Here is a 21,254-nt window from a genome sequence, read left to right as displayed (position 1 = left end):
GCATGCATGCTTGTTTTTGTCTGCTTCCACTTGTCTTTGCACTAGGATGATGTCGGCGTAAATGTGCAGTCATATTCGTTGTGTTCCCACTAGTGCTGTCAGCGTTAATCTCGTTGAAATGACGTTAACGCCACAACACGGCAAATCTCCGTTAACGAGCTACCCCTGTGTGGGGCTAGACGGCCAACACCTTAACGAGCTAACTGTGCTAACACACTAGTTCCCACCCATGTAATTGAGCATTGCGTGGCACATCCAACATACTGTTTTACTTTAGTCCATGACGCGCTTACCTTCAGGGTCATACGTCACATGAAAACCAAAATAATTCCAAACGCCAGATCTGAATGAGGGTGGGGGAGGTTCAATTTGCCATGTTGCAAGGAGAGCTTAACTTCTGTCTCGCTAGCTTGCCCTGCGCTCTTCCTTCTGACAATGCTGTCTGTGTTGAACGCTCAGTGGATCTGCGCTTGACAGTGCAGCCTAGGCGGAGTAGTCGAACGCAGATTCACTGAGCGCTCAACACAGACAGCATCGTCAGAAGGAAAGTTGATAAAATAAATTACAAATGTTGTATTGTTCATACATATGCGTACCGAACCGAAAGCACTGTATCGAACGGTTCAATATCGATACGAGTATCGTTGCACCCCTAATATATATATATATATATATAAATAAATAAAGACCCTCACAAAGGATCATAAGAATGATTAATCTCATGAAAAATAAAGTCACTTCTGGATTCTGCAATTTAAGCAAAAAACAAAACAACAAAATCTGTCTCGCATCTCAAAACAATACTAACGTATTCGAGTGCCAGCAAAAGCAAATAGTTATTAGCGTCTGCTGTCCTGCCCCTGTAAATAATTTCACTTTCAAAGTACATCGAGGCAAGTAAGCGTTTCACATACCTGAAAATATTTTATTCTTATAAATTGCATAACTTAATAATTAATTGCACATTTCTGTAACTCACTTAATGTTGCTTAATTAAAAAAAAAATTAAATAGTGCAGTGTAAAGCCTGGTTTTTGTCTGTTTTTAGAGCAGCTGGAGAGAAAAAAGTGAAGAATCTGTTCCAGTCTAATCTCGAGCTCCTCCTATTTCTATTTTCCCCTTTTAACATCAGGCCGTTTAATCCAAGTGGCTCACAAATCCAGACAGGAAATCAACTAGATTACAGCCACTGCAGGCATAAATGCTTGTGCTCAACCTTTGCCATCTTCCAATATTGTTTCTATGCAGTATTTTTTTTGCTCCTATTTATATTATTGGATTGTCTGCTATTGGAGGAATAAATAGCATATATATTTTACAACAAAAAACTGCATGGCTTGGGAAATGAATCCATTGTTATTTTAAGAGTTTATTTTCAATGAGTAGCAGACGGGTTCATGTCATTCATTCATTGCTCTTTGTCATTGGTAAATAAAAAAAAGTCCTCTGTAAAATCTGAAAATCTGGCATTACTGCTGTCTCTAATCCCTTTGGAGAGGGATAAAAAAAAAGGCTCAAGTCACGTTGCACACTGTACACAGACCAATAAATTAGGCAGTGGGCAAGACATTAACTTCCTATAATCGTGTAATGACATTAAATGAAATCACTGGTAATTTCAGAGCATGTGAGAAAGCATATGAGCATAGATCTGCACTGTTATGGGCTGAAAGGCTTTAAAGCAGAAGTTTTAATCACATCCTGAAGATCCTGGCTGCAGCATCCTTCAACACAACAAATCAAAAACTTCTCTACACTCAGACATGAGCCAAACAATGTAAAATATATTTGCATCTTGCATTATTGCATGTCATTCTGCCAAACCATCGCTCGCTTTGCTTTCTGTGGAACAGCGAGAAAGACACACTGAGCTTGCTTCTTTGAAAATACTCCAGTAGATACAGCTCACACTTGGCTGATCAGATCCCTTTCTGACACATTTACTATCTCTACATGTGTCCATCAGCTTGCAGCAGCAGAGTGAGCGAGCGAGTGTGGGTGAAAGCTGCCGAGGCCTGTTGATATTCTAATTTACAGGCTCATCAAAAACACATATAACCTGTTCATTGGACTCCCTAGTAAACAATGATGGGCTCTCTGGATCAACAAATATCAATCACGGTGTGAACACTGCAATTAGGATAAAAGAAAGTTGTGTGGGGGATGAGCTGTTAGTATACTGTGAAAGAGTACAGCATGAGATACTGCAGAAGCGGGAGGGAGCTTTCAGGACAAAGAACATGCATAAAATCACTGTAAATATCAAGCAAGAAAACAAGTGGTGAAAACTGAGGATTGAAAGAACATCCACAGCGAGAGGATGGAACACAGTCTGCAGCAAAACAGTGTGAAGGAGGTGTGGGAGTGGGATGAGAAAGACTGCTGGCTAAAGACAACCTGGCCAAATGGCTGAGGGGACACAGTTAAAGAGTTAAAACATGTTTTTCAGCCAGTTTGACACAGAAACTCTTGGACGTTTTGACAGGTCAACCTATCTCACACTCACTGACCATCTATATGTTCCCTGTTGATGAAAGTCTAGCTGATTATAGCCCCCTTTGATCATTCATCACTTTAAAGGTCAAGCCTCCAGTGTCCCTGATGGCATTACTTACACAATTTAATCACAAGCAGCTCATTAGAACCTGTTTAAAAGCCTTTTCAACCCTAAAGGTATCGCTACTCTTAATTGCTTTCTGGCAGAAAATAAAATTAGTCTGTGAAGGAAATATCATGCCAGGTTTAAATTATTTTCACAGGATTTTCCTCTGATATCAAGTTTGTCAGAAAATTATAAAGTCACAAATTCTGGATGTAACTCGGCCATGGACATGACAAACTTAAGACTGATATTTCAATTCAAATTACTTTTATTTATATAGTGCCAAATCTGCAGCAGTCGCCTCAAGGTGCTTTGTCTTGTAAGGTAAAGACCCCTACAACAATAATAATAATAATAATAAAACAACAACAACAACAACAACCAGATGAGCAAGCACTTGGCGAAAGTGGGAAGGAAAAAATTCCCTTTAACAGGAAGAATCCTCCTGCAGAACCAGGCTCAGGAAGGGGGAGCCATTTGTTTGTTGAGGGTGAGGAAGACATGATAAAATTGTGTAAGATAGCCAGAAATTAATAATAACTATTGATTAAATGAAAAGACATGGATAAACACATAGAGTGAAAATCTGAATGACATGCAGGTGATCCTTAGCTGCTGCCTTTCATGACCTGAGAGATGGAGGAGGAAGAGCAAGAGGGTGATGTGGAGGAATGACATCAGGAAATATGCACACATACAGTGGTACCAAGGCAACGACACCCATTTTTGGTCCAACCGCCCAAGATCCACAGCTAGTTAGATCGTCACAATGACTGAACACAGCCAAGCCAGTTGTTTTCCTTTGTTTTTTCATTTTTTTAATGTTTTTTTTAACAGTAACTAAAGCAGACTACTAGCACCTCTGAAGCTCTCTCATTGAAAATGTAAATGGGTCATTCTATGTGTGTTCGTCAAATGCCTCCCAAGTGATCTTACAGATTTTCCTGGAAAAAAACATCCAGGGTAAAGATGCACATGCTAGTAGTTTTTAAGAAAAGATTTCAGGTCCCTCCTTTCATTAGTTTTCTCAAAAAAACAAAGGATTTCAAGAGATGAAGGCAGAGCTGGTTTGGGATGTTTTTCTGGCATCGTTTTTTCAGGGGCTATTTGAAAGATTCCATTATCTGGAAAAGTGCTTCAGATAGGTCCTTCAAATCTTTTAGGTACTGTGGCTCTGTGAATATGGATTCTCATGAGTGCAGCTGAAGTTAACACAGAATGATGGATGCTTGAAGTCCCTAAAATATCTGGATAAAATATTTGGATCTCTGATCTCTGAGAGATTATTGGGGATCTGTAGGAAGTCCCTTATGTACAGGTTCTCATATACAAGCAACATAACATTCTTTAAAACGGTTCAGATCAGGTTACTGGTTTCACTGATATTAAAGCTTGAATACTTGAAAAACCCCCAACTCATTTTCATCCAACTTCAGTGTGACATTCCCCAGGTATGACACCATGTACCGAATTCAAATTCAGCTTCTTAGAAAGACCAAGTTTCTGTTAATGTTAAATCCAAAATCTGTTATGGTGTTCTCTCTCATTTTCCCAATATGAATTTTTGAAACGGTCATATTTAAGTAAAGATTGTTTCAGAGGCAGAGCATGATGTCTGAATCCAATTTATGGACCCTCATTGCCCAGCAAGACAAGACTTTTATGAACAGGAAGGGAAGAAGTGTGCTGGGTGCCATTACAAAGCACGATCTATTTCATAAAATGGAATAGATTTATAGTGAGTCATGTGCTCGACTATTTCTTGGTGAAGACCATCCTCTAACCCATAACACAAAAGTGAACTGTTCTTTTTACACTCTCTTTTTAGATAAATTACACAAACATCATATACCATTTTGTTTGTTTGTTTTGCCAGATTAAGAGTTTTATTAACTCCCAACAAAAAATTGTGTGAAAATTTGATTTTTTTTCTCAACAAAAATAAAAGGTAAAAAACAAAAATGATCTGGAGTTTTAATATCATTCGAAGCAGCTAATTTAAACACTTATGTTACTCAGTTTTGCAATCAGACCTTGATTCTTTGCCAAATTTGTAAAAACGTGCCCAGCTAACAAACCTGACCCAGAACCACAGGCAAATGTACTCTTCAATACCACCCACATGGCAAGGAGGGGGGAAGGGAAGGAAGGAAACTTACACAGTCAAAGAGGATTTAGTATGGTGCTGAAAATGATCAACCTCAAGTATGAACCACGATGCTGTAAATAGTCTCATTTTTGAAAGAGCCACACAAGCTGTTTCTCCTTGTTTCCACTCTTTTGGCCAAACTAAGCTAACTGCCTGCTCACTACAACATTAAGCAAAAGCTACCAGGCTGCATATTAGAAAGCTCAGCAGAGAGGCAGCGCACTGGCAGAAGAAGAAGTCTTTAAAGTGGGGATCTGGATCACTCTCCAAAAAAAGAAGAAAAAAAACAACAGTAAAGTAAGGCACTATCTTCAGCACAGGATGTACTCTCCTAGTATCCCGCTAGCTACAGAAAACGTCCTGTACTGTTCTGTTATCGTAACCATGATGCTCCAGTATCCTTGTTAGCCAGTAGTATTAATCTCTCACATAACAAAGAACGCTGATCCACTGCCACTGAAGCATCTTAAACCACATTTAAAAGCATAGGCTATGTGTTAAGAAGAGACAGGTACCTGGGAAATATGCTGAAGACACAAGTAGTTGATGCAGCTAATTCACTCATACATCTTTAGTGTCTGATTTTGCAACAAAAACACAAACTACTTTAGGCACTCACTGCGCCGACAGCCACCACACTGCGCAGCGCTGCCCACCAAAATGGCGCCGGTTTCAGTCCACCAGAAGATTAATGAAGCAGCCAACTCTTATTGAATCTAGCCTGCCCTCCTGCTTCTAAGAATCAGCATTTATCTTTGGAAAGTGTGAGAAGTTACTCCATTCATCCATTCTGCAAATTCTCTCTACGATCACATTAATAGGAACAGATAGATGGTCACAAATGGTGATAAAGTTTGGACTCTGGTTTGGACTTTAAATTATGTATGGACTAATTGCACAATTAAACATTAGCATCTGCACTGGAATAGATCTGATTATATATGCCCAGACTGTAATCTACATATTCTTTTCATTTCTTTGCTACGTGATGCTCTGCCACTACTAAATCTTGCTGCTTTGCATACACTAATGGATGGACTTCATATTCATTACACACGATGCATCTTACATTTTTTGTAGCTTCTATCAGTCGTGCACTACTATCCATTAGCTTTATCGTCATGTCTGAATGAACAGAAGCCACAGAGGTAGGGTCAGACCTAGCAGCATTTAGATATCACTTTCAGTGGTGGACAGGACAGACGTGCATGGGCACAGAAAAGATACAATTTCTGTTTTTGTCTACAGATGTCTCTTGTGTTTGTGAGTTACTCAGCTTTTTTTAAGGATGAATGATTTGGAGACTGAACAAATTTCAAACTTTTGACATGAGACTCCCATTTACTCTGCTGAAAACTAATCAAATTACAGAACAAGCCCCAAAGCTGCTCCTTAGGTCCACATTTCAGTACTAACACAGCTCCATAAACTTCAGAGAGTCTAAAACAGACAGTTTGCATGTGTTCACTTGCCAGGGTTAGACAATGAGACCTCTCTAAAGATCACAAATGAATTTTGACTTGCCTCTCTCTCTCTCACACACACACACTTCTCTACAGTTTCACAGAATGGATGTTTACAGTAAACTCTGTGATGCGATGAGGACAAATTTATAACCAGTTGTGGATATAATCCAACCCATGATCTAAAGTTTGATGCTTCTAGCTGTTTTCTGGGAGTCTCTTGTCTGAATTGATTGACCTTCAACATCATAAAGTAGCAAGATCCATGTAAGAGTGTTCTCTAAAAGGAAAGAGAGCTGCATACATTTATGCTCATGCTACAACACTGGCAACTTTGTTAATTTCTTAGCTATTATACTTCTTCAAATCTACACATTCCCCAGCTACTTTGTTAGGTACACCTGTTCAACTGCTTGTTTAGACACAAATCTAATTAGCCAATCACATGGCAGCAAGTGGGGGCATGTAATCACGTAGATGTGGTCAAGATGACCTGCTGAAGTTTAAACTGACCATGAGAATGAGTAAGAAAAGTGATTTAAGTGCCTCTACATGTGGCATTGCTGTTGGTCTGAGTGTTTCAGAATCTGCTGATCTACTTGAATTTTCCCACATGACAATTTCTAGGATTTACACTGGTTTGCAACAGCAGTTCTCTGAGCAAAAGGTGTCCTCTTTATGCCAGAGGTAATGGCAGAATCACCTTCAAGCTGATGGGAAGGCTACAGTAACTCAAATACCTAGTTGTTACAACCAAGGTATGCAGAAGAGCATATCTTAATGCACAACACTGCAGCAGAAGGCCACACCAGGTGCTACTCTGGTCAGCTAAGAACAGAACTGAGGCTACAACTTTATTTATATAAAGCCAAACCACACCAACAGTCATCGCAAGGTTCTTTATATTGTAATGTAAAGACCCTACAATAATAGAGAGAAATAAAGTCACACAGACTCACCAAAATTGGACAATAGAAGATTATAAAAATGTTGCGTGGTCTGATGAGTTCTGATTACTGCTACCACCATAGAAGCCATTCAGAAGCCAGGGTCACAATTTGGCATAAGCACAAAGCCTGAATCCTTCCTTGTTAAGGGGTCAAGCTGCTGTTGATGGTGGTGAAAGGGTGTGGGTGATATTTTTCTGACACAGTTTGGGCCCCTTAGTACCATCCTTCAGCACCACAGCCTATCTGAGTGTTGTTGTCGAGCATGTTCATCCCTTTATGACCATAGTGTGCCCATCTGTTGATGGCTGCTTCCAGCAGGATAGCAAGCCATGTTACAAAGCTTCAATCATCTCCAACTGGTTTCTTGAACATAAGAGTGAGTTCACTGGACTCAAATGGCCTCCACAGTCAACAGATCTCACTCCAATAGAGCACCTGTGGGATTTGGTGGAACGGGGCATTCACATCATGGACGTGCAGCCAACAAATCTGAAGTAACTGTGTGATGCTATCATGTAAATATGGATTCATGTATAACTGGTGCTTAATAATAAAGCTGTGAGGAACATTTCCATAAAAATGACTTGTGGGTGAATGCAAAATGCAACTCAATGTTTTTATCTGAATCTAACCGGAGCACAAGTTTATCTTTATCACAAGTTGCATCTGTCTACAGTTTGACACTAATGCCTGACACTAATACGTTAAACACCTAAATTTTAAGTTTTAGATTTCATTTTTTCTTGTCTTATTATGTATATCATATATAAATATATTCATCCTGCTCCTCTATGTCTAATCGTTCATGAAGATGAAGTAAAATCCTAACCGCTACATGCAGCTTGTTTCATCTTGATACTGAATTTCATCAAGAGTGTCTAAATGAAAGCACCAGCTGACAGAAGAAACTGGCAGGCGTTACTGTGAATCCACTCCTTAGGGAATCTCTTCTTTTGCTCCCACTACAAATGAACTGACATCTAAAGGAAGAAAAAGAGCCTCATGCATTAACAAAGATCGTGACTGTAAGGGGGGGGGGGGGGGGGGGGTGTATTTTTATGACAACTAGAGGCCTCCCAGGACTTTTAACTGGTACTGCTCACTGTGTGTATCCAGCCTCCGTGGTAAGTGGAGCACCAGCACACGGTGCAGTGAAGTTCAGTTCTGCATCACAGGCATTTTCTAAATTATCCTTCTACTGCATTGCATGAACAGTTTGAGAGCATCAAGTTAACAATCAACTTAATCAATTTGCTATTCAGTCAATATTAATCAGTCCATTAATTAATCACTCGGGTCACAGCTGCCATATTCATACTCTCATTAGCCCACTTCATCTACAGTATAATGGCATCTTTTAACAACTCACTCACTAGCTCACTAATTATGAATCATTTGTTTAATGTGTGCAAGAATGGAGGTGTAAAAAATGGCACGTTTTGCTTTTATGCGTGTTGGGGGTAATGAGTGGGATTATTTCTTGGCCGGGAAAATTAACTTCCTGGAATGTTTGTTGGTTGACTAGCAACTTAGAGGTGACAGCAAGACCCTAGGAAGTACGCAGTAATTAGCCAAACTGTATTCCCTTAAGATTCCCTTAGCTTGGCTCATAGACAGCCAGCTTCATATGAAACTGGGAGATATGAAACGTATTAATCCATCAGCAGCTGAGAAGGTGCACAATCCCAAATCTCTCTCAAAGTCATAACCGCTTCTTAATTCGCAGAATAAGAAAGAACGAGAACCTGGGTACCTGCTACTGAGTTTGGACGGGGCAGCGCAAGAGAGGAGGTGCTGTGCAAGTGGTGCTGTGGGAGGGGCCGTTTCGGTGCTGGTGGAGTTCTGGGCTCCATGATGTCCATTCTAGGTAAGGCCTCATCTGGCTGGGCTGTGAGATTGTCCCTGGTTGGCCTGGGATGGCGGTCCTCATTTGTATGGCCCATTACGCCGCCACTTCCCTCTGGGCCTTCGTCCTTACCCAGACCCTCAGTGGAGGTGCTGCGCTCCTCATTCTCAGAAGAACTAGTGATTGTTGCTGTGCAGCGGAAAGAAAAATATGGTTAACAGAGCCAAGAAAAGAAAAAAAAACAACAACATCTGGCATGTGACTGCTTATATGCACATCCTCATAAATGACTAAAGACAAAAAGTTAAGCAATAGCTTCAACATCATCAAAAACACATTTATTCAATCTACAATGAAATACACCCTTTTTTGTTTTACTCACAAGTCATCAATCAATAAGTTTCATTGTACTTGATGAGCCCTCTACCTTTTTGTGTTCAACTATAAATACAAACTCTATTTAAAGAGAAAAAAAGTGTCCTATTTTGGGAGAATCAGACCCGTAAGCAACAAAGACAGCAGTGTCCCAGTTTTGACAGGAGGGAGCTGAAGCCTGAAGGCTGAAGTGGCACAGACAAACAGAGAAACTGGCTGTGGGGTAGAGGTGCACATTTTACATAGATAGTGATGTTGCATCTCCCTAACTTTGAGAGTGTAGGAAGGTGTGGCAAACACCAGGAGAGTCATATTTCATTTCCCGATTCCATATTATAGCCCATGTTTGTTTAGCTAACCGTTTTTTTTTTTTAAACTTCTGATGATGCACGACTAGGCATCTGTGTTGGACGTGCGTCACTATGTGTAAAAAAAAAAAAAAGAAGAAGAAAAAAACCCACAATTTGAAGTCCTGTAATATCAACAGATACCATCTGGAGACACAGAGCAGCAGCAGCTCTCACCTATAATTCCACTATCCTTGCTCTCCAACGTTGAGGTGGGGCTTTGAGATGGAGGCCCTGGACTGCTCCCAGTCATGAGTCCACAAGGAGGGCAAGGGGCTGGGCTGGATGCAGGGCTAGAGAGGGTTCCACTGGGACTGCTGCTAGAGCCACAGTGGGGAGAAGGTAAAGGTAAAGGCTGGGGCAAAGACTGGCCTCCCGCACTGGTGCTCAGGGTGGACGAGGGGCTCTCTGAGCAGGGTGAGGCTGTGCTGCAGGTCAGGGTGGAGCTGGGACTCCCCCCCTGAGCAGAGGAATCATACTGGGGAAAAAAAAACCAGAGAAGAGAAACGGTTAGAAAAAGTTAAGCCATAAATAAAAGTGGAAAAAAGGCTCTGTGGAACAATATTTGAGCATGTTTAAGTGAAATTCCTCAATGTTGAAAGTGGAGTAAATTAGCAGTGCCAATTTCAAACCTTTTAACAGCACTTCACTCCTCGTGACACTGTTGGCCTTCTTGCGCAGCGTTATTTGCAATAGTGAGTGAATATGTTTGAGCGTGCATGCAGATGGGAATTGAAAAGATAATTCCAGTTATTTTCATCCTTGCTGTCATTTCCCAGTTTTTCTTTTTTCTAAAGATGACTGGCTGTCGTCAAAACTAAAATCAATCACTGCAGACATTCAGAATTTACCACGCTCTGGGGTTTTTTGCGATGTACCACACAGAGGAAAGACAAAAAAGTGCAAAAAAAAAAATCACGGCATCAGTCTAAACGATGTTACTGATTAAAACAGCACACCTAAATTTTAAGTAGGGAAATCGAAAAAGGCAAGTATTATACTCGCTTTTCGAACACGCAACTTTTTTTTAAGTCACCTCTGATGAGTAAATTCAAGACACTCAGACCTGACTTCGCATACTTGCCAATGCAATAACTGTAACACGGGAAGTAAGTATTTAACCCTTTAAAGCCTGCACCATGAAATACTTGCCAGAAATTTCTATTTTATTTAAATTTATAAATTGAGTGTTAATTAAACCTTAAATATAGGAGTTTTAATTTGTTATATATTTGTTACATTCAGCATTTTTCTGCAGTTTATCATTTAAAAACATATTGTGGAATTTAAGTTTTCCCGTTAGGAAAAAAAAAAGATATTTATGATGCAGAAGTAAGAAAAACTGTATAAAATGTATAAAATATGATACATTGGACATTAAGGGGTTAATAGTGCAAAAAAATTACAAAGCTAAGGGCCAGGCTGGAAAAAAATGGATGCAGTAATGAAAACAAATCTTCTATCATACCCATCAATAAAAAAGCCTTCAACTTTTAAACTCACCTTTTGGGAGAACAGAAAACACATATGCACACATAATAGCAAGTGCACATCACTACAGCAGCACTGCGGTGAGTTACATTATATAAGAAAGACTGTGACGTTTTTCTTTAGGTTGTCAAAGGGGTCTTGGTTCTAGCTCGTACATTTTAATGAATGCTTTTAATCTATTGAGTTTCTCCACTGGTCTTTCAAAATACATGTCTACATCATATAAAAATTCATAGCATTTACCAATTAAGGGAGCGAGAATTGAAAAATGTTTGAATTCACATTTTTTTAACAGACGGGCACAAAAAACAAAAAGGAGCCTTTTATCCTTTCATTTGATCACGTGCATTTCAGGTCTCTTCATTACTGATGCAACCTTTCTGCAACACAGAGAATGTATGGAGACAAGGCAGCAGAGTTTAAACAGCTCACTGTTATTCCCTTTATACCAAAGCCTCATCTATCTTAGCCAGGACAACCCACATTCCTCATATGAGCTTTGCTATCTCTGTGAAACTGACTGAATCTGGAGCTCAGGTGGTGGAATGAGGCTGCGAAAATGGGCCATGGCTGAAGCATGCAAAGGCAAAAAGATCGAAAGACATTCGCACAAACAATAACTCTTTATACACAGAGCTTAAACTAATCAGGCACTGAGTGTAAAAGCCATGCGGACACATGGCAAAGCAATTAATAATGATGCAAAATACATACAGAGTGATTTGAGTGCTAAAAGCACACACTCACACAGTACACAATGAGTTCTGTGCAACTGCATTTTAAAATGCAGTCTAATTATCTTTAATAAGCTTGATTCAAATGTTTAAAGAAGATCGTGAGGGCAATCGAAAGGTTGTTTTTCTTTTACACCATCCATTCTCCTTTTCTATGCCATGGCAGTATGGGGCCAGTTAATCAATATGTGGCCTTACCTTCTTTTCCCTCCTGTCCTCCATAGGAGAGCTAGCAGTACCGGGCGTTGTTTCTCCCAATAAGAAGCATAGTCTGGTCATTAGTTCCTGGTTAGAGAGGGAGGAGCCAGGCTGTGGCTCCACGTGGAGGTCTGGAGCATACACACATTTGGGACACAGGGATTAACAAGCATGAAAAAACACAGCGGGCCAAATGAAGCCACCGACAAACCGATGCTGCAGATTGAGCACAGCTCCCTTTTAGAGCTTCCCACCCAGCAGCATCAGGCAGTGGACTGCAAGAAATGTATGCATCCACAGGTCAGCGCAGCCCCAGCTGCACTGATTACGGATGCACAGACAGTGGCTTTCCAGTCCCCGGGTTGACGCAGCAGCAGCGAGAGGTTGTGTGAGGTTGTGAGTTTGCCCGTGCTCACGCCTGCCAGGTGCTCTCGGTTAAGAGACGGGTTGTGAATTTCAATGAGCTCGGCGTCGACTCTGAAGCAGAAAGAAGGAGTGCCTCGGCTCTGCCTCCACTGTCGTTCCTAGAGACTGGCTGACAAAGGCCATGTGCAGCATTCATTTATCACTGTTTAAGGCTCCCCTATGCTCTGACCTCCAACCCCTGCTCCTTTAAGGTCCATGCTTACTTCAGCAAGTAAACAGTTTTCGCGTCTCTGCGCTTTACCCGGATGAGCGATACATTCGTTCATTCTCGCACCTCATCTGTGTGCTGTTATCAGCTGAGTAACATGCATATTGAGTAGGCATATAAACAGGATGACAGGACATCACGGATTACAGGAACAGCTCACTCCTCCTCGCAAACATCTTTTCGTTTAGACATCACATTCAGTCCACTCAGTCGTTCTCTTTCTGGCTCACTCTCACGCTTTAAAGACACTACATCACTCTTACAGACAAACAAATTGTGTAAAAAACACAAGTCAAACCCTGAGAGGAAAAGGGTCAGTTCTGAGAATCAAGTGTGGTCTTTTTTTTTGTCTGCTTTTTGTTTTGTTTTGTTTTGGAAGGTGCCCCAGTTACAGCCTTCCTTAGTGTAGCCTTTGTTGGTACTTTTTTCACAGCTTGGGCATCTGCTGAATATTTGGGCAGGATGTGTATTGCAGCGAGGGGGGAGGAGGGAAAACTTTGCATTTAGTCAGCAGTGCACTGCGATCCAATCTGGAGTAACATGAGGACACACCGAATGTCCAGTTCTATTCATCAAACCACCTAGCAGTTGCCATTGGAAACGGGAAGCTGAGAGGTGCCTGGCAACCAGGATGGAAGATGCCTCGTGAAATCTGTTTAGCCCAAGGGTAGCCCTCTGGCCAGAAACACAGAGAAAGCTGGCAGAGAGGTCAGTGTTTACACCATTATTGCTAACCTTAACTGTGTAAAGCAACATAGAAAGAAGCCAGGGCAACGACTCAAGAGAAACTGGAATAAAACAAATCCACTCTCAGCCATGCCATGAAAATGACACAGGCACCACTATCCTTATATACATCTTACAGAGGAAAAAAACTCAGCAAAGCCTTTTAGATGTAATTAACCTGCCCTCATGTTCTCTTGAATCTCTTTCTCATTCATTCTCTCTCACCTATAGCCCTATTCTCATTCAGCTCCACTGATCAACACCTGCCAAAAAAACAAAACACACACGACGATGCTATACCCACGCCCACACGCTCCCGTTCTCACCTCTGTGGTCTGCTTTGCCACGGCATGAGGCAAAGACGAGTGGCTCTCTTGCGCTGGAAGAGCCATCCACATACTCCAGCCTCCTTACCCGTCCTTTGGCCACAGCAAAGAGGCAGAAGGGAGAGGGAGGGAGGGAGAGCAGGCAGGGTGGGAGGGGGGAGGGATTGAGGGTGGAGGTAGGGAGGGATATGAAAGAAAGTGAGAGAGAGGGAGGGCGAGAGAGACACACAGAGAGAGAGAGAGAAATTAAGCCTCCTCAGATGAGATCTGTGGTGCAGAATTTGAATTGTGTCCCATGAGTATAAAGAAGAATGTATACAGTGTAAGCCATGAATACAAACAGTGCAACATTCACTGGACTGTGGGCGGATATCTATAATATATTAACACCACAAGTGTGTGTGTGTGTGTGTGTGGGGGGGGGGGGGTAGGGACAGCGGTGCACTCTGATGTGTGTGGGTGTGTCTCACTTTATGCAATATCTCAGTGTTTTTTGAGGTGCAGATTCTTCAGCACTGGAGCCCGTTTGAGGATGAGATGTTTGCGTACACTGACATGTTTTTTTTTTAATACTCAAGGCTTCTTAGTGTTTGAATCACGCATGTGAATCAACTCAGAAACACTCGGAAGTCTAACATACCGTTCAATATTTGATCGCCAAAGAAACAAAAGCCATGACACTCTAATATAGATTTAGATATATTTTTTCACTTACTGCAATTTTCAATCTCATATTTGCTCGGGTGGGAAAACAAGGCAGTGCTGCATGTAATGAAATGCAATAGCACCTTTTTTTGAATGGCTGTACTTACTGCAGCACACTGCCACCTGGTGTTCCCTCTAAGGTCGGTAAATGTAAAGTTAACTTTCTTTCATGCAGCAAATTTAGATGGATTCATATGCGGAAAATATTGCAGAACATGAGGGTTTTTTTTAGATTATTACTACTGAAAATATTTACTCTTTGTTCCATGTATTTATCAGCTTTAAAATATTTAAAATTCACAAAAGAATATGCAAATCAAGGAAATTTCCGTATAAGATACTATAAAGTTTGTGCTCTAATATTTCTTTTGATTGACCTACTATGAAGAATGCTGTACGTGCAGAGTTTCTCACCTTAAACCTGACATTAACCAGTATATACAAGCAGGTTGCTTTGTGACCTACAACTCAGCTTTCAAAAACAATAAAGAAAATTTGAAAGTACCAGTTTGCATACACTGAGCATTAGCATTTTACGGGTAGTTAAGTGGTACCTTAATATAAATCACAGTTTTTTTTTTTATTAACACAGTGTAACTTTAATGACATTGAAAAAGTAAATCCGTAAAAAGTAACTACACCTTTTTTAAAATCTAAGGTTTTACATATCATGAGAAGAAAGTAAAGTAGATGAATACATTCTCAGAAGAACAACATCACATAAATATTACAATATGTCATTATTTATGTAACATAAACTAAGGCAAAAACACAGTAGCAGTCTTGTGAAGGAGACCTTTAGTGCTTCCATAGGAAGTGCATCTGTTAGCAGGGGGTGCTGCTATCAAATGCACTTAAATAAATGCCCTTCAAGTCGATTATACTACACCGAACACCACTAGTGGAAAACATGCAGGGCAGTCTTTCCAGGAGTGGACATCCCTGACAAATTCACTCAGAGGAACTGAGTACTGCATGATCTCAGACTCTACAGCCCTCAGGTGGCATGTTAAATGTTAAAGTTCATGACAGTACAATTAGAAAATGATTAAATAAGCATGACTTGTTGGGAAGGGTCTACAGGAGAAAGCACATGTCGGCATAGATTAGGTTTACAAAGTTACATATGAACAAATCACAAGATTTCTGGAACAATGTCCTTTGTACAGATAAGACCAACATGGAGATGAATCACAGCACCACGTTCGGAGAAAACCAAACACAGCATATCAGCACAAACACCTCATAGCAGCTGTGAAGCACGGTGGTGGAGCGGTGATGATTTGGGCTTGCTATGCAGCCACAGGATCTGGACGCCTTGCAGTCATTGACCATGAACTCCTCTGTACGCCAAAGTATTCAAGAGTCAAATGTGAAACCATTCTGACAGCTAAAACTGAAGCTGGTTCCTGCAACAGGACAATGATCCCAAGCCCAGCAACAAATCTCCAACAGAACGGAGATGATGAAATGCCCCAGTCAAAGCCCAGTCTGCAAACAAACTGAAATACTGCAGCAGGAGAGCTGTCTGCAAGTAAATGCTCACAAACCTCAATGAACTGAAACAATGCTGTAAAGAAGAGTGGGACAAAATTGCTCCAACAATGTGAGAGCCTGATAAAGTCATACCAAGTTATTGCTGGTAGAAGTGGTTTTACAAGCTACTGGGGTTTACTTAGTTTTTCACACACTGCTCCTGCACTCTGGCTCAGTTTTTGCTATATAAAAATAAATACACAGTGTAACACATGTTGCTGCTGCGTGTAAATTATTTTATAATCTGCTAACGACAAGGTCATTTTTAAAAGGATATCCTGATACGTAAAACCTTCGAATTCAAAGAGGACGTAGTTTCTTTATCACATAACTGAATCACGTCACGTGATTCTTCTTCTGCACTTTTTGTCATTTTTGGTTTATTGAAGCTTTGATGAGACAGATTGACAGGAAATATGGGAATCAAGAGAAAAGGCAATGCCAGGTAACAATGCTTTTCTGCAACAATCAAACACAGATCACGTGAAATGGATTTCAGTCTGTCGGCTAACGTGTGCCCCAATTCACAGTGTTTGAATAAGTAAAAACACATTTTGTTTGTCATGCCAACAGTAGATGTGATGCATGTGATAATAAGCTGGCCTCAAATTAATGGTTGGTTTATTTTCTCTTTCATCGTGACCAAAAATGTGACTTAATATCTTACACATTGATCCAAAATAGTACAATATTTCAAAAATGACCCACCTAATTGAGGTTTCTTGCCTTAAGTTATCTCACTTAATTATTTACTCTGACAATCTGTCAACATGCTTTTGAGCCCTAGAGGCACGGTCTGTATGCACTTGGATTTTCTGTCACATGTATGGAACAGCTGAACGCACAGACGATCCCCGCTAATCAAGGCAAACCCGTGAAAGCATGCTGTTATTTTTGCAGCTAGTCCCTGACGCACACCTCCTTGTCACTCTCAGTTACATACAGCACATCCAGACCACGCTTTTGTTTGGATGATCATCTCAAGTGAACCCACCTGGGAACTTGCTGCACGACTGGGAGGGAACAATGTCGGCCTGGTGAGGGAGAAGAGGGGAGGAGGGCAAAGAAATGGACACGCCCTTGGTCAGTCTCTTCTGTTTTGCTGAGTTTTTGGTGCAGCCGCCATCGCGGTCCTGGAAGTGAGAGGCGCGCTGGCCGCTGCCTCTCTGCAAGGTGCTGTGGGCATACACCTCGTCACCTGCGTGGAACGCATAGGCGGGTGTAGAGAGAAGACAGAGGTGGGCAGGTGTTGAGGTAAAAGCAGAGTTAGTGCAGTTACAGTAGATCTAGGATATCACAAGAAGAGGATAAGCCTATTAAATATGTCTCACAGAAGGCTGCGACACAGCAAACACATCGTGTCTCCAGGCATATTTCCCAGTGAGGTAATGGAAAGTTGGCATTGCTGGATCATCTATTTAAAGAATTGGGATCACGCTCATTAAACTGGCTACAGTTATTCTCTCTTAATACTTCAATCATTTTCATATCCACTCTTATTACAGCCTTTAAAGAGACATTATAATTCCCAAAGCCATGTGATTAGAGAGACTCACTTATATAATGATTATATATCATTGCCATAGTTTGCCCTGTAGCAAAATTAAGCCATTTACTACCTTCTTCTTTGAATGAGTGTGTTTTACCACTAGCCAAATAAGTAGTCAGAACTGCATTGCCTAATCTATGAATTCATCTATTATGCTGTTGCATAATCCCTGAAAGTGTGGAATGATCATAGCCTTTTAATGGCAAGCTTTAAGGAGGCAGAAAGTGGCATCTCTCTGCAAATGATCAGAGAAGAGCCAGTGTACTGTAAACACACTTTATCATTTTAATGAGACTGACACAGTTCTCTATCAGCCTCTCTGTTCTTTCTACCCAGTGGAGCACACTATCAAATATTGATGGGCAACATGGTTGCTCTAATACCCAGCTCTACTTATGTTTATGTATCTCCGCAACACACTCTGGAATCACATCTTTACTGCAGCGAGTTGACAAGTGTACACTTTTAAAATAAAAAAACAAACAGCTTCATTTCATCTGCGACAGAGAATCCTAAAGAACACTGAACTTATGTACAGGAGACACAACAGCCTCATGCCAAGTGCACAGATACATCTGCTGGACTCACAAATTCTTCTGGTGTTCAACGTGTGTTTAGTAGGTCAGGATGTTTGCTTAACCCACTCTAACTTCGTCTGACACACTTTAAATTCAAGCACCGGGACACTGTGTGAAGGACAGAACACACTGATGAATTAGGCTAATTGAAATGACTCTACTTAAATCACCCAAGAGAAGAGAGAACCTGAATATTACCATCAAACAACACCACACTGAGTGTGCACAACATAACATACATTTTCCATTTACAGTATTGTGACCTCCAAACAAAAGGGGCATTCAGTTAAAAAAAAAAAAACATCTGCTAAAAGTTGCAATATTATTTTGTTCAGCATGCATGCCTCATTTTTGCTTCACTGGTACTTCCAGTGGTTTTGTTTCTACCTGAGTGCCTCTGGCTCTTTTTCTCCCCTCGTTTTCCTCCTCCATCTCTCTTGTTTCCAAAAACTGCTCTGAACATAGCTGGGCTGTTGCTTCACCGTCTACTGACTGTGGAAGGGAAAAAAAGTTAAATGTTCATTTGAATTAGGGGCACATTATCCAGACAAAATTACCCCCGCTGTTAGTTCTTAATTCAGCTGCCACATTTAAATGGTGTTTTTATTTTAATACCATGATCTATATATATAGTCTTTAACAAATAGTTTGCACGAATTATTATAGTAAGCTAGATATGAAAAAAATTAGCATCCCAAAATTCTCAGATTACCTGCTCTTAAGTCTTCTTTGATGCCTCCATGTCCTCACATATATCCACAGGAAGCTGATGGAGGAGCATTTAAACTCGCGGAGTCCAATTAAGAAGTGTTTCACCTCCAGAAAATGATGGGAGAAGGGGGTCGTCTTGCACATGCGCATTGGCCCTGTGTTCCACATTTGATGGAAATCTGTCTATGCATTTGATACATCTTATCCTATCCTTTTATGTTTTTTGTGTCTTTATCCCATTTTGATGTTTGAACTTAATGAAACTGCCATTTTTTATTTTTTATTATTCGCTGTAATCTATATCTCTCATACTATGCCAGGCCAGCTAATAATAGTTTGTGCTCAAACTCATTTAAATTAGTTTTTGATAATTATTTTAAGAGTAGCCTAACTTCGTGTAATTTTCTAAGGAAGCTGGAGTGAATATCAAAGCAGCGCACTCGGACATTACGTTAAATACATGCCGTGATCCATTTTGAACACCAGGGGACGACAGCGCAAATTACAAGTTCCTAACCGGCCTCAAGGGGGCGACAATGAGCCGCCACCGGCATCCTTTATAATCCGGACGATAACCTCAGAGCAGTCCTTTCGCTGCCTTTGCTCTCGTGTGTTGCAGCAAGTGAAAGGCGTTCTTGTGAACTTTATAATGCGTAACCTCGGCGGTTCATTCACTTTACCTGACATGACCTACTGTAAGTATATTCAGGCGCCCTGTCGAGTTAAAGACAGCTAAATTAGTGACGTCTGTTCTGTTGAGTTTTATGCTGAATCAACGGACACGTGTAGAATGAGCTCGAGCCATTTTGTGTCACGAGTTAGAAAATATTTTGTGCAAAATAATCCCGGCTTCTTAGTTTTACCCCAGACTAACGGCTAAGTGAGCGAAATGAGCAGTAACACGGGGCTAAATATGATGCCTCGTGCCATGAGAGAGAGCTGATTTTAAGAAAGGTTAATGGATACTCGTTAACGATACCAGATTTAGCATAGCACCGGATGTGCTCCATTATTGCTAGTTAGCTCATGTTAATGCTAACATGAGCTTTGTAACTAATATTTTCCATGCGCAAATCTGCTAAACCTGTTCTGACCTTGATTAAGTGTTAAAGCGTTTTTTAACGTATTTTTTTGCACTTTTAAAGCAGATCATCCCGCTGGATGAATACCTGTATGAGCCAGCTGCGGATGACTGATGTGTTTCAGCATGATGCACTAGTGATGCCAGTAGCTGTGTATTACATGACCTGAGACGACAGCTGACAAGCAGTGTGCGAACATGTATGTATTGAGTTTACATTGTAACGACTTTGCTACTGTTTAGTAAAGTGACCAAGCCTGTCCTCGGACCACATCTTTGACAGCCTGGGCTCTCTGCTGTGAGTTCCTGGGTTATAACATTTAGATGTAATATTAAATGTCCCTGCGCTTTCTGATCGCTCTTTTTCCATGGCGTCTCAGATTGAAGACGGGAGGATAAAATGTTTGTTTTAACATGCCAGCACACAAAAACCTTAATTACATATTCTCGTAAAGAGACTGTATCATGTATAATTTTTTTTTTCCTCCTTCAGACTTATGAAGGATATGTATAAGGCACGGGGTAATAAAACCAGAGCTGCGAGAGGCTGACAAGCTGTGAACCAACGCTGAGAATGCTGGTGAGCGCTTAAAATGTTTTAACTGGGGTTGTACATGAATTTGCATCCACTGATAGACCTGGAGCAGACTTCTTTGGCTTCTGGGTTTGCATAGAGATGCTAAACTGAGCCTTCCTCGCGCTTTCTGACTGCTTCATTTTTATAGCAGCACAGATTGAATAGAGGAATACATTTTAAGCTTGTTAGGAATGGTCAAAGGTTGGGTTCACATGGATACGTGGTGTGGCGTAACAGCTTTAAGTATTCACCCACTAAATACATTAATACCTGCACATGCTTTCAAGACAGATTTACAGGGTAGTGGTTTCTAGACAGACTGTGGTGGTCACTGTTGACTGAAGGCATTGATGAGATCTTACTTTAAATTGTTTATTGCAGGATCGCTGATATCTTTATGCAGTTGGATGTTTACATTTTCTAATATTTTTATTTAATATTTTACCCCTTCTTACAGATAATGGGTGGGATGCATTGTAAAAAGCAAGTGGAGCTTGGCCCAGTGGGACATCTTCACTTCCTCTGTTGCCAAAGAAACCGAAGAGCAAGTTTGTAATTGTCATGTTGTGGTTTCAGTGCTGCATTTATAGCAGGTCTTCATCTGCCAGCAAGATTTGTGTTGTATAAACCTGACTTTTTTTTTTTTAATTTAAATAAAATTATTCAACCGTATTTTC

The 21,254-nt window shown here is 40.8% G+C and overlaps 1 protein-coding gene, 1 long non-coding RNA gene and 1 other non-coding gene across 4 annotated transcripts in view; 2 read left to right on the top strand and 1 right to left on the bottom strand.

Moving 5' to 3' along the window:
• The window catches only part of LOC120720860 (protein TANC1-like), a 51,242-nt gene extending 31,883 nt beyond the window's left edge, over positions 1-19,359 (bottom strand). Inside the window, exons 1-7 of the mRNA XM_040010686.1 lie at positions 18,921-19,359; positions 18,596-18,700; positions 17,076-17,279; positions 13,841-13,933; positions 12,155-12,285; positions 9,909-10,209; positions 8,917-9,198 (exon numbers count right to left, since the gene is read on the bottom strand). Of these exons, the coding sequence (XP_039866620.1) occupies positions 8,917-9,198; positions 9,909-10,209; positions 12,155-12,285; positions 13,841-13,933; positions 17,076-17,279; positions 18,596-18,671 (1,087 nt within the window). The 5' untranslated portion in view covers positions 18,672-18,700; positions 18,921-19,359. The remainder of the gene's footprint in view (positions 1-8,916; positions 9,199-9,908; positions 10,210-12,154; positions 12,286-13,840; positions 13,934-17,075; positions 17,280-18,595; positions 18,701-18,920) is intronic.
• Positions 19,360-19,492: 133 nt separating this feature from the next.
• Positions 19,493-21,249, top strand: LOC120720894. 2 transcript variants are annotated; one of them, XR_005693075.1, is made up of 4 exons: positions 19,493-19,614; positions 20,068-20,200; positions 20,494-20,580; positions 21,035-21,249. It is a non-coding gene; the product is annotated as an uncharacterized LOC120720894 (long non-coding RNA). The 2 variants fall into 2 exon arrangements; XR_005693074.1 differs by having other exon boundaries at positions 19,495-19,614; positions 20,065-20,200.
• On the top strand, positions 20,621-20,754 carry LOC120721686. Its single transcript, XR_005693232.1, has one exon. It is a non-coding gene; the product is annotated as a small nucleolar RNA SNORA31 (small nucleolar RNA).
• Positions 21,250-21,254: the final 5 nt, after the last annotated feature.

The sequence above is a fragment of the Simochromis diagramma genome, unplaced genomic scaffold (assembly GCF_900408965.1).
Source record: "Simochromis diagramma unplaced genomic scaffold, fSimDia1.1 OVJJ01000603.1, whole genome shotgun sequence".
NCBI classification, from domain to species: Eukaryota; Metazoa; Chordata; class Actinopteri; order Cichliformes; family Cichlidae; genus Simochromis; species Simochromis diagramma.
The sequence above is the reverse complement of the archived record's forward strand: the minus strand, read 5'-3'. Positions and strand labels throughout refer to the sequence as shown.